Source organism: Serinus canaria, chromosome 15 (genome assembly GCF_022539315.1).
Source record: "Serinus canaria isolate serCan28SL12 chromosome 15, serCan2020, whole genome shotgun sequence".
Classification (NCBI taxonomy): domain Eukaryota; kingdom Metazoa; phylum Chordata; class Aves; order Passeriformes; family Fringillidae; genus Serinus; species Serinus canaria.
Window position 1 is genome coordinate 11257031 of NC_066329.1, and position 13683 is coordinate 11270713.

The window sequence follows — 13683 nt, forward strand, 5'->3', positions numbered from 1 at the left end:
TGAGCCTCCTTTTCTCCAGGCTCAGCCCCTTTCCAGCTCCCTCAGCCCCTCCTGGGGCTCCAGGCCCTTCCCCAGCTCCGTTCCCTGCCCTGGACCTGCTCCAGCCCCTCAGGGTCTTGCTCGGTATGAGGGCCCCAGAACTGACCCCAGGGTTTGCGATGCCTCAGCAGTGCCAGCACAGAGAGAAAATGTCTGTTCCCTTATCTAGCAGATTACTCCTCTGGGCTGCAGCAGCATCCCCTCGCTGTCCGCAGCCGCGGCCTGGCTGACCTGCAGGACAGCTCGGGGAAGCAGCGCCGCCACAGCGCGGACCCTTCTCTCCCCGGAACGTCTCTCTCGCGCCCTGCCCGTCGCGGCGGCTCGGCCGTGGCGGCGCACATCCCCTCCTCCGATTGGCTGCGGCGCGGCGCGCGCGCCGGCGGCGGGGCCGGCGATTGGCCGGCGGGGCGGGGGCGCGCGCGGTTTCCCGGGCGACGGGCGGCCCCGGCGCCGCCATGGCGAGCGTGCACGAGAGCCTGTACTTCAACCCGATGCTGACGAACGGCGTCGTGCACGCGAACGTGTTCGGCGTCCGCGACTGGGTCACCCCGCACAAGATGGCCCTGCTCGTGCTGCTCAGCGAGCTGGGACGCGCCGGCGCGCAGCTCGGCCTGCTGGAGCGGCGCCGGCTCAACCGGCTGCTGCTACCGCTGCTGCAGGTCGGGGCCCGGGCTGGGGCTCGGGTTGGGCCGGGGGGAAGGGCGGCCTTGTGTCGCGGCCTGTCGCGACATGTCGCTGTCCTCCGCAGGGTCCGGATATGGCGCTGTCGCGGCTGCGCAAGGCCATCGAGGAGTGCTGCCCGCACCTGGCCGGCTCCGTCCACATCAGGTGCGGGGACCGTGCAGGCGGGGCGGGGCAGGAGCCGCCGAGGGATCCCCTGCGCTGTTCGTGTCCGCTCCAGCGCGGGAAAGTGCCCTGAAAGCTGCAAATGTCAGGCTCTAAAAGCCACGTTTGGGCCAAAACTCTACTTGGACGGGTTTCATACTTGTCGTTGTAAAGATAAGTTGTTTAGATAAGTTCTAAAAGGCACCAACATCGAAGTCATCAAATTGAAAGTTTCTGTGGGACAGAAGATCTGTTGTCGTATCAAATAACTCACTAAACAGCAAACTCACAATTCCAAAAATGCAAGCAGTATAAAAATTTAAATTTTTAAAAAACATTTTTAAAATTGTAAAATTTTTAAATTTCCAAAATAAAAAGAAAGAAAAAAGTTCCTATTTGTTTTAAGAATAACCATTTCATCTAATTATTCTCCTAATGAAGACCTATTTAAAAATAAATAGAGCCCAAACCTGATTATTATTATTATTATTATTATTATTATATTATTATTTGGCTCACAACTATTTAATATGATCTTTTTAATCTCAGAATGAAACCTCCTGGGGTCCAAGAAATTAATTGTCACTTGTTTGTGTTTACTCATTTATGCAGGAAGCAGGGGGATATTTTATTTGATGTCTATATTAATACCCTAAAACATGTAATTTTTCACCTGTTGTCTGTATTAATACCCTAAAAAAGACATTTTCTTCCTCTGTTTAGGTTAAAACTTATGGCAGAAGGAGAACTGAAAGACATGGAACAATTTTTTGATGACCTTTCAGATTCATTCTCAGGGACAGAGCCAGAAGTTCATAAAACAAGTGTAGTAGGTAAATAATTGTTATCCACAAGCTGTTTTTGTTGTGATATCTGTCATTGATGTCATTCCCTCAGGACACAGGCATTTCCTCTTGCTCAGATGTTGCATATTAACTGATAGTTTTGCACATTGTGAGGCTGTTACTGATTTTAACAATTTATCGCTTATCTTTAGTGAGACTTGCAGGGTGATTTACACCCTGCAACGCTGAGTTGTGTCATGGAGATGAGACTCAGTAATTTCTATTGAATTTCTCATTGATTTCTGTTTCATGAAGATCTAAATGATGCTGTGGAAGCTGCTGGCCATGGTTTTGGTCTCCTGTCTGCAGCAGCACCTGCCAGTCCCTGCTCACTGCAGGTCTTTCCCTCTCCAGGTCTGTTCCTGCGCCACATGATCCTGGCATACAACAAACTTTCCTTCAGCCAGGTCTACAAACTTTACACAGCACTCCAGCAGTACTTCCAGAAGGATGAGAAAAAGGATGGAGCTGATGAGAATGAGATGGAGCTGACAAATCCAGAGGAGCTGGATGGGAAGATGGAGAAAGAAGAACTTGCTGGGCCTTTAAGGTGATAAATTCCTGTTAAAGCCTTTCTCACCTCTTAAGAAAATTAATCTTTGATTTGTTTAAAGTCTACTCCAGCCGGGCTGAGCTTTGTGGCCGCTCGTTTCCTTGGTGCCACCGTGTGGTGACATTTGTCAGTGGCTCGGGAAGGTGGCACTGCCCCATCCTCATCCTCCCCTAGGGAACCACAGCCCAAAGGCTGCTTCTGCCCACAGTTTCCCACTGCTGAGTGACTCCTCTGGTTGTTACGTGCTAAAATTGTTGGACAGGTCACTTCTGCTGCCAGCAAGGAAAGATTGCTCAATAAGGAGAAGTTAAAGTTGAATGGTTTTGTTTTGCTTTTCACCATTCTCCAAATAAAAGAACTCGTGTTTGTTTACCTCAAAAAGGAGAAGCAAACACTGAGAAGTTTTCACCTGCTGAAGAAATGCTCCATTGTAAGAATAATCCTGAAACTATTTGATGTGTCCATATAGTTAAAATGTACTTTGCAAACTGGATTTGTATAAACTTGTGCAGGAATTGGTGAGTCAGACAGCAGCTTTTGGGGTCTGGCTGTGTGCTGTGCTTGCTGGCTTTCCTCAGAGTAAATGTCTTGCAGAACAGCTGTTTCCAGCTGTGATGGACGTGGCCAAAGTGCCAATTAATCTCCTTGGGATTCTCTTCAGAAGACAGAAAAACCAGAGCAGAGTCATTTGAATATGTCAGCCCTAAATCTTCTCTCTGCTGTATTTCTTTACGGTTTTTTAGGGTGTATTTAGGGTGATGTTGCTCTCAACTGTAGTCTCTGCAGGTTGAAGCTAAACTGTGTGAAATCATTTGGATTGCTGACTTTGATGGAGTAGATTTGTTCTTTATTAAGTTTTCTCAGTGTTCTTTCATGCTTTGAGCTGTAATGCCTCACAAAACTTTATGAAGCCAAAGTGGGGGGGTGTCTGATGAAATGTGTTCCTGTGTTGCCTTTCCTTGCCCCTGTTTCTAACCTGAGTGTTTCTTACCAGGGAAGAAGAGATAGCCTGCAGTGGGCCTCTTTCCCAGAAACAAGCAGAGTATTTTCTTTCTCAGCAGGTATGTTAATTCTCATTAAAGTGGAGGAAATGCTCCATAACACGAATTTCACCTTGAATTTTACCCACAGTGTCAGCTGAGATGTTTGCTCTGCTCTGGTAGAGGCTTGTTGATAATCTTGCTTGTTGTTGCTCAGTGTGAGCACTTGGGGCTCTGAGTGTTTTATCCAGACATGTCACCATATGCTGATATTTGGTTCTCAGAAGGTCCTTCTGCTCTGCTTGCCTCACATTTCTGTGAAATGTGCAGTTTTGTTGGTTATTCCAGCTGGTAAATAAAAAAGAGAACAGAAATACACATGGACACAAATGTCAGTAATTCAATAGTCAGTAATGCTAATTTTAGTAGCTACATTTTTGCAAACTGGATTTATCAATTTGTTTTCCTGAGGGTTTTCTTTTGTATGAGAAGATACATGCAATTCCAGTGAGCAATAGTTCTTCAGAGAGAAACTTAACCAGAATTCTTTAAATGCCTTTAAAAAGTCCTTTGCATAAGGTTTTATTTGACTTGGTCTCTGTGATCTCTGGAAATTGAACACTATAATGTAGTATAGAACTGCCACTGTCATAATAGACAGAGCTGCTACATAATCTTCTTTAACGTCCTCTCCAAGCAGATAACAACCTGACAATCCTGCACCACAATTTATTTTTATAACCCTCCTTATGAGTTACATTTCTTACTTGTACTGTTCAAATTTTATTTCAGGCTTCTTTGCTAAAGAATGATGAGACAAAGGCTCTTGCTCCAGCATCTTTACAAAAGGAATTGAACAACTTGTTAAAATTTAATCCAGACTTTGCTGAAGCAGTAAGTATTTTTTTCTTCATCCAGAATGGTTGTAAAAGGATTTATCTCAAGGATAGGATTACTTGAAAGTAATTTATTCTCTATTGAAATATAAGGAGATGATAAAACTGTGAGCAAGTTGCATGTCAATGTTTAGTAATTCAGATTAAAACTCCTGAAGGTACAGGAACCTTAATTAAGCAAAGTACTTCCCCTTCATGCACAGATATAAACCTCTTAATTTTGGTGAGACTGAGTGCATTCTTGTTCAACTAAATCTATAATTTATATCATTTGCCCACATTTTCCTAAGGAATTTCAGGCCTCATACTCCTGTAATTTAAAAATCATTACTAAGTGCAATATCTTGTTAATTTTGCTGGTTGTTGTTCACTGTGCTTCTGGTCCATAATAGCAATCTATACTGAAAGCCACAGACAGTTTGTGCTGAGGGGCCAGACCTGTGGTGTGAGCTCCTGCTTTGTCCCTCAACAGCTTCTTCTTGAGCAACTTCCAGAGTTCAAGTCCTTCCTGCCTCGCTTTCTACCTCTTCCTCCCAGCAGCCCTGGGCTGAGCAGACAGGATTTTCCTTGCTGCTGTTTGGAAGGGCTGCCATAGTCCCTGGCTGGACTTCACAACATAAAGGATTATCCTGCCCAGGTCTCAATGCCAAAGAGAAAATACATCATTTTAGCATCTCCTTTCTATCTACATGTTTTGGACAGAAACGCCTAGTAATTATAAACAAAAACTCTGGTTTAGTGTCTGTACAACTAAAGCTGATTTTGTTCCCCTTTTCCAGCATTATTTAAGCTACTTAAACAGCCTCAGGGTGCAAGATGTCTTCAGTTCCACACACAGCCTCCTGCACTACTTCGACCGGCTGATCCTCACGGGGGCAGAGAGCAAAAGCAACGGGGACGAGGGCTATGGGCGGAGCCTGCGCTACGCCGCGCTCAACCTGGCGGCCCTGCACTGCCGCTTTGGCCACTAGTAGGGACCTCACTCACCCCTGGGCAACTCAGGGTGCTGACAGAGACCTCCCCTAACTAAGGAAAATCCCCTCAGGGGCTTTCTGTCACTTGACAGCAGCTGTGGTTGGGTTGGGATCCTCTTGCGATCTTGGTTTGTTTGGGTTTGGGTTTGTTTTGATGTTTATTTGGTTTCCATAATCACTGGGCCATCTAAGAGTTGACATTTGTCTGTGTCCTGGGTATTTTAAATGTTCAATTACATTTCCATGACCTCAGAAGGGTCGGTGGGCATGAATGCCTATTTTCATCCATATTTTCAAGAAAGTGTCGTTGGTTTTCTGCAAGTCAACATAGACCTGATGATCTGGCAAAAGAATAAACCGAAAAAGCCATCCGAGCTTTTAAAATTTAAAATGTCACATGGGTTGGGATTTACTTTGTTGATAAAGCTGGCCTACCCATCTTCATTTATGGTTTGCATTTATTGATTGCTGCCTGGAGGCATGATGTGAAAGGACTGGAGAGGGGAAGGACACTGTGAAGTTGAGAGTAACAATTTCTACACAGGCAGATTCTAAATGTTGCCCCTGTTCAAACAATAACTCAGCACCATGGCCTGTACAGGGTTTGAAAGCCCATGTAGGGGTTACAGCTGCATTTTGCTTTGCAGATGCTGTCAGACTTACTGTCCTGAAAACCAGAATGCACTTCTGAGTGCTAGGAGGAAAACACAGGCTGTTAAATCAGAGATCTGAGTGCATTATGCATAATTCAGATCAATATTCCTCTGGATCAGGATGCTGTATCTTAAGCACTGCAGGAATAGTAATTGTTCTCCCTCTGTCTGTCTGCTCATAGCCAGCAGGCTGAACTGGCACTTCAGGAAGCCATCAGGATTGCCCAGGAGTCCAATGACCACGTGTGCCTGCAGCACTGCCTGGTAAGAGCTCTGTTCAAATGGGCCTTGAGTCGTCCTGCTCAGGGAACTGCTGCAGAGCTCCTCTCACAGCAGCATCTCCCCCAGAGCATTTGGCTGCCCAGCAGTGGGGTGGCATCACTCCTGGCACACAGGGCAACAAACTGCAGGATCATGGGATGGTTTGTTGCAGCTCAGGGTTAATTTCTTAAGCAGGAATTGTTGTCTCAGAGATCTCAGTAGTGAGCTCAAAGTTGAGTCTTAGATGATGTAAAAGAAGAAGTATTTCAGAAGCTTCCTCCTTCCTTTCTGTTGAATTCTCAGAGCCATCTTTAGAGCAAGCAAAGTGGGAGGGAAGGACTTGGATTTCTCTCTTTTTTTCCTGTAATTAACATTATAATGAGTTGACATCAATGGTATCAAACCCCTGAGGTGCTGCATTCCACAGTTCCATGTATTTTTGTGCATCATTGAACCTACAGTATAGGCTGGTGCCTCACCAGCATCCCAGCCTAGATGCACTTTTGATACGTTTTGCTGTGCAGCATTTAGTAGAAGTTTCCTAAGAATCAATTCTCAAGTGGTTTGCATTTCCAGTGACTTTTTGTGTATTCTGTAACAGCAAGCCAAGTTAGAAGTGCTGCAGCCATCAGTTATTTGCAATGAGATTTTGATCTTTTTCCTTGCTAGAGTTGGTTGTACATCCTGGAGCAGAAGATATTTGATAGCTGTGTTCTGCTGGAGCACTCTGTGAACAAATCCTTACATTTTGGATTGCCAGTGAGTCCATTTCATCAGTCCTTAATTTTATTCTGAGACAAACCCATGTGGCAATGGGCATGTGTGTGATCGGAGTTTGGGGTTTTGTGGCTTGTCTGTTCAAAATATGTGACTGGATTTAAACAAGCATGTTTTAACACTCCAAAATCTAGCTGTTTCTGTGACTTTTATCCTTCATATTAACAAGCCAGAGTTCAGTTGCTTTAATGCCAGAGCATTATTGCAAGGCTCACTGGTTTTCCTTCTAACTTGCTTGATTTTCAGGCAGAAAATCTCTCTGTGGCTCCTGGCCCAGGCACATTTTGTTACAATCTGGTGCTCAGGGGAGGTTCTTAGGCCTCCACCTTCCCTGAAGCTCAGTGCTGATGCCTCTGGCACGGCTTTGAACACATGTTTACTTGTACAGCTCTGTGAAATCTTGCAGGGCAGCCCTCCCCTTTGGTAGATCTGTTGTCTGTTAATGTTTAGTTCTGTCTTCCCCAAATCTGCAATTCCTTTGTTAAGAGAATTTTTCTAAAATGGACTGAACTGCTGGGAGATAGGAGCAGACATGGCCTCTGTGGGGAAGGGAAGGAAAGCAAAGGCTCTGTTTTCACAGCAGTTCTGGAGAAATCCAGGTGCTGCTCCTGTCCTCCTCCATAAGATTTCTGTGTGGGGGAGTGGAAATTACCTTTCACATCCAACAAAATGCCATTCACATATGTGTGGGTGTGCATGAGTATTTAAAGAAATGCCTGGAGCAGTGTTCCTTTGTCTGTGCTGTCTTTTTGGGATTCTTTTTTAGTAGTTTAGAACTCTGCTCCAGTGTAATTTGCAAGCCTGGGGTACTCTGTTGTCTTCCAACACTGGAGGTATGTTTTTTTTCCTTCTTCCCAGTATCTCGCTTCCTTGGGAATACAGTCCTTGGTTCAGCAAAGAGCTTTTGCAGGAAAGGCTGCCAACAAACTAATGGATGCCTTAAAAGATTCTGATCTGTTGCATTGGAAGCACAGCCTGTCAGAGCTCATAGACATCAGCATAGCACAGAAAACAGCCATTTGGAGATTATACGGCCGCAGGTATTTGCTTCATTTGGAACTCCTGGATTAGCTGCTGCACTTGTTAGCACATAATGCATTTATATAGTTGTAACAAGTGACTGTGTCTCTCCAGTGCACTAAAATAAAGCAATCAGACTGTGATTCGGTACAGGCTGAGTGCAGTTATTTCCATTCTCTTGTGTTCCTTTAAAACTCATACTGAAGAAGAGATAGAGTTTCCATTTAGTAGTGGCAAATAGATCATAAATTGTTCCTGTGCCCCCACTTTCAGCATCTCTGTGCTTTGGCTGTGTGCAGCTTTCAGTCTGTAGTACTTGCTGTGCCTGCACAGTGCAGAGTCTTTGGACAGCAGTTATTTTACAAGTTTTCCTTCTCCCCAGGCCTCTGGCTTGACCAGACAATGTAGACTATTGTCATAACAAGACCATAGATTAAAAGTGGTTGTTGTTTGCTGCTTGGAAACTAAAAGATATTTCTCTTGCACAAGCACCATGGCACTTCAGCAAGCCCAGACCTTGCTGAGCATGAACAGTCTGGAGGCTGTGAACGTGGGTGTTCAGCAGAACAACACCGAGTCCTTCGCCGTGGTGCTGTGTCACCTGGCAGAGCTGCACGCCGAGCAGGTGAGCTCAGGGCTGCTTGCACCAAGTGCCATTTGCTGAGAGGACCTGTGGGTGGTGCTGACAGAGGGTGCAAGACTTGACTTGTGGTTTTTTTCTGCCCTTAACGCCTACTCTGGGGGCAGAGACAATGCAGGGTGTTTGCTTGGCAAGTCCCTTCCCTGAGGGTTGTGCTGAAAGGGAGGGGAGCAGAGTGCATTAATCAGTGTCCTTCTGTGTTCCAGGGGTACTTTGCAGCTGCTTCTGAAATACTGAAACACCTAAAGGAGAGATTCCCTCCCAACAGTCAGCATGCACAGGTAGAATACTTAGCATTCAGCCTGTAAGTTATGTAACTATTGTATAGTAGGATCTGAATCCCACTGCTCCTGAATTTTCCCCTGGATGCCTTGGGCTATACATTTTCTCATTTCCCTTGGCTTGTCCTCATGGAAGCTGTGCAGCAGCTGCTTTTTTACAAAAGCATGGAAAAGCTGCCTGTGTTGTTTTCAGACTGGTGAGACCTTTCTCTCACCACAACCTCCTAAGATGAAGCTGTTGAAGTAGAAATTTCATTAAGAGAGGGATATACATCTGCTACATGAGCACATAGAGCAATTAAATGCTCTGCATTGATTTGAAGCTTCAAAGTTCTGTTTAATTAGTGCTGCTTATTTTGATATATTACAATCCAGAAATAACTGAGATAATAGGCTAATAACCTGATTTTTGTGTGACTCTGGGAAACATTGCCACGGGAGTCTATAAGATAGTATTTACATTGAAGCATTCAAGATGCCATTAGATGTAGTGTGAGCTTTCTCTTTTCACTGCAGAACAAGTCTACTTGTCTGCAAGTCTCAAATCATTAGTAATGATTCAAAAGAGCCTTTTCACATAAAATGCAGTCAAGTTAGGTGAGCTTCGATATTGAAACATTAATCCAGACCTGAGCATTTCTGTTGAGGACAGTAATTCAGTAAATCCAATAATTGGACAGTGGAGTTAGTGTGTCTAGAGATAAAAACCCCTGGGGGAAAATAAAAAGTAAATTCTTATATGGGATTAGAAAATGAGCAGGCACAACTTCTTAAACTTGTTTCTGGATGTTCTTTGTTTAGCTTTGGATGCTGTTTGATCAGAAAATACAGTTTGAGCGAGCCATGAACGATGGCAGATACCATGTGGCAGATTCTCTTGTAGCAGGAATTACAGCACTTAATAGCATTGAAGGTGTATACAGGTAAGAAATCGTGGGTCTTCATGCACTTGCAGGTTGTTCCATGCAGATAACGAAAAATTTAGCAAAATGGCAGTCACATGTGCTTACATTTTTTTTCCATTTCCAGGACTAGTTAAGGTCATGTTATCTAACCTATAGGGCTTTTCCCTTAGAGCATGTCCTGCAATAATAATTTGTAGTTGTTTCTCTGGGCATTTAAGAACTGGAATAGCTGAAGTTGGTGTTATTCTAGGGCTGTGACTCTCTCATGGTGAGGTCTTCAAAATCTGCTATACTCAAACCTGAGCACAAAGCAGATTTTTATGTCAAATAGCTGGGGTGAGAGCTCAGGCCTTGAGTGAATTCCTCTGTGGCCTGGTTTCTACATCTCCAAAATGGAACAATGTGATTTTTTTTTTCCACTCACCTTAATGGGGTCTTGTTCCTAAATGAGAATGACAGGTTAAAAATAGTTACAGTTAAAACTCGGTAGTTGGTGAATATGAAAACCAACATAGTGTTCAAAGAATTTCTTGTCGATTTTCAAAGGCAAAACACCTAAAAGCAGCCAGTGCCAGTCAGCCAGAAGAGCAGTATTCAAGCTGTGGGACCTGATGCTTGTCCTTCTGGAATTGGACTGATCATGAAATCCCTGATCTTTAAATACTCTGCTCAGTGTCTGGTTCAGGGCATTTGTACCCATCCCCTGCTGCTGTGCATTTGGTCCTGACTTCCCTGCTCTCCATTTTCCTGTTGCTCTGTATCCTTGTTAGCTCAGGCCAATTTTAGCTGCTTTACCTCATACCTGTTTTTCTCACAGATAATTACTTATGCTGTCTAGCTTGCATGTCCTCCCCCTTCTGCTGCCTGTTTGGCCTTAGGTTTTGGCAATCCCTGGTTTCTATCTAAAGCTGTTTTATGAGTTTGATCCTTTCTGTCTGGGAGTTGTCCAGTTGGCACCAGGGAGATCTGTTTTTCCTCCTGTCTGTGTGTGCAGCATGTGTACACTTTGTCAGGGTGCCAGTCTGCAGTAGTAAGAAACACAGGTCACAAAACAGAGACCTGTTTCACTGTGTTCTGAAGAGCAGAATTCTATACAAAGTACAAAAATAAGTGATGTTTTCTTTCTACCATGACAGAAAAGCCATTGTATTGAAAGCCCAAAATCAAATGTCAGAGGCACACAAACTTCTGCAGAAATTGTTGATCCACTGCCAGAAAATCAAGAACACCGAGATGGTGATTAGGTACAAATGTTTCATTTTCAGAGTATTAAAGCCATTTTGCAGTGATTAGAATCAGCCATTTCAATTTGTCTGTGTTCAGACTTCACTTGTCTTCAGATTACCTGCTGTGATTCTGAGATTACAGAGTAATTTCAATTATTAATCGCAGTATGGAGGAATCCTCAAAATATTGTGCCATTTAAACCTAGTTATTTTTAAAATATAAACTAAAAGATGGCAAAGTTAAAGTTCCATGAAGGTTCATGGAAGAAGGAAATACTGCATCTAAAATAAATAGGAAATGTGTGTGTGTGGTTTTACCTTGGTGTAAATCTGGAGAGAGCTACAGTGTTATTTAATCTTTTGCATGCCTGTGGCATCTGCTCTTAAGGGTCTTATTTAAATTTATTGTATATGCAGCAGTGTAATTAGTAATAAAACCAATACCATTGTGGATGTAATAATTCCCTGGGAAACAAGGGGACATTTTTCATCCAGACTGAAGGTTTGTAACTGCTACTCACTGTTTGGCCAGGGTGCTGCTGTGCATAGCAGAGCTGTACTGGAGATCCTCGTGCCACACCATCGCGCTGCCGGTGCTGCTGCAGGCTCTGGCCCTCGCTCGGGAGTACAGCCTGCAGTACTTGGCCTCTGAAACTGTGCTCAACTTGGCTTTCTCCCAGGTAGGTCTGATTTGTGTTTTCACAGGGCTGCAGGGCAACATTTATTCTGCGGATCTGGATGCTGGTTTTACTCCTGTGAGATTTGAGAACACAATCTTGCTGGAATTAAATTATTGATTGTGAAGAAGCAAACTCTGAATGTAAAAGCTTTCGAGGAAGTTAATAAAAGTTGAGTTTCATGTGTTTCACTAAAAGGTATAGTTATTGTATATAATTAAGCAGCATAAATTTCCCCTGTCTTAATGTCTTCAGGGTTTTTTTTATGCTGGTATTTTGGCTTTCTAGCAGCACAGGTTGGCTTGTATATTAAAAATAATACTGGTAATGAGTTCAGTTATATTGTTTATTCTGAGAGGTGTGGCTGTCAGCACTGACTGAGTGGAGAAGCCTTTTCCAATCATTTCATAGAGCAGCTCATTTCTACTCACAAGTTTTGATTTAGAAGAAGATAGTGGGGAAAAAGTTGAAAAAAAAATTGTGTGTGTTACATCATGTTATTAGACATGGCTTGTGTTGGTGTTCCCTGAAGAAGCTGCTCCTATCAGTGGATTCCAGTGTGAGACCAACAAGTATTTCTCTTTCAGCTGATCCTTGGCATTCCTGAACAAGCCCTGAATATCCTGCACATGGCAATAGAACCTGTCTTGGCCCATGGAGCTGTCCTGGACAAAGGCTGTGCCATGTTCTTGGTGGCCAAATGTCAGGTGGCTTCTGCAGCTTCCTACACTCCACAAAAGAAGATTGAAGGTAATGTGAAGAGTAATTCTCTCTGAAACTGCCCAGAAGTGCAAACCAGTGTCTGTACTGGAGTCCTGCTACACCAGAGTGTGTTACCTGGTTATTGTATACAAAATTCTTTGGAAGTAGTTGTTGCACAGATGTTTATAATGGAACATTGTTTATCTGCATACTTTCACACACACATTTTGCAGCAAAGGCTGAATAATAGAAACTAGCTGAGAGACCACGTTGCTAAGACACAAATGGTTTTGAAAAGCTGAGGAATTTGTAATTGGCCTCCTTAGACTTGAGCTGCCTTGGAGTTGTTACTGTGATATTTTCTTAAATATGAACGTCTCCCTTTTTCCCACAGCTTTGGAATCTGCTATCTTGAATCTAAATGAAGCCAAGACTTACTTTGCCAAAGTGGACTGCAAAGAGCAGCTCAGAGACGTTCTCTACTTCCAAGCCCGGCTGTTCCACACCCTCGGCAGGACCCAGGAAAGGAACAAATGTGCCATGTTGTTCCGTCAGCTGCACCAGGAGCTGCCAGCACACGGTGTCCCTTTGATCAATGCCTTCAAGTGATGCATTTAAAGATGAGATTTGTTTGTTTTCCTGTTTTGGTTTTGTTTGTTTTCTTTTTTTTACGAACATCTTTTTATTGTATTCAGTCCACGCTTCAGAATAACTGCCAATAAATCATGGTCTGCTCTTGAACAAATTTGTGTTTTGTAACACAAATGTCATTTTCCACCCATTTCACTTTTATTCTCTACTTGAAACTAAGAAATTAACGGGGAGAAAAGAGAAAAGACCCTCTTGACTGTGTTATAAACACACCGAGGGGAGCAGTGCAGTCACGAAGTAGTGTTCTGTTCTTAGTAGTGACATTTCCCAAATCACTGCAGGCTTTATGAACACAGGGGTACAAAAAACAGTGGAAAATGTAGGCAAAGCTCCTTTGTGCTCGTTTTAAGAGGTATGGAAGGGGGAGTCTCATTTAAAAAGTGTCCTTGCTTTTAACCTGTCTGCAGTTGCTGTTTACACTGCAGAAACAGCTGGTGCTGGCAGAAAGGGAAAAATCAGGGTTCAGTCAGAAAGGTGTAACAGAGCAAAGTCCTGGCACTTGTTTCATGTGTCCTTGTGCAGAGAGGGGATGAGGAGGGTGAAGAGTGGGAAACAACAGCCCCAGCTCAGCTGAAATGTTTTATTGTGTGTGTTCTCCCCTCAGCACCGTGTCATTCACCTGCTCTGCTTTTATGGGTGAATAGATGGGGATCACAACTGACTGAAGTAATCTGGAGGGGCCAAGAAATCTCCAAGAAATCTGGAGAGAGAGAGACAAGGGCCTGGAGTGACAGGACACAGGGAATGGCTTCCCACTGGCAGAGGGCAGGGTTGGATG

The 13683-nt window shown here is 43.9% G+C and overlaps 1 protein-coding gene across 1 annotated transcript; it reads left to right on the forward strand.

Annotated features, from left to right (window-relative positions):
- The first annotated feature begins 454 nt into the window (after positions 1 to 454).
- On the forward strand, positions 455 to 12993 carry ANAPC5 (anaphase promoting complex subunit 5). Its single transcript, XM_009092451.3, has 17 exons — positions 455 to 698; positions 788 to 867; positions 1588 to 1697; positions 2064 to 2259; positions 3257 to 3323; positions 4035 to 4136; positions 4918 to 5108; positions 5948 to 6029; positions 6696 to 6785; positions 7662 to 7843; positions 8313 to 8448; positions 8670 to 8744; positions 9546 to 9667; positions 10786 to 10893; positions 11408 to 11555; positions 12140 to 12302; positions 12649 to 12993. The coding sequence occupies exons 1-17, from the start codon at positions 495 to 497 to the stop codon at positions 12861 to 12863; spliced, it is 2271 nt and encodes a 756-aa protein (XP_009090699.1). The 5' UTR covers positions 455 to 494; the 3' UTR covers positions 12864 to 12993.
- The last annotated feature ends 690 nt before the right edge of the window (positions 12994 to 13683 follow it).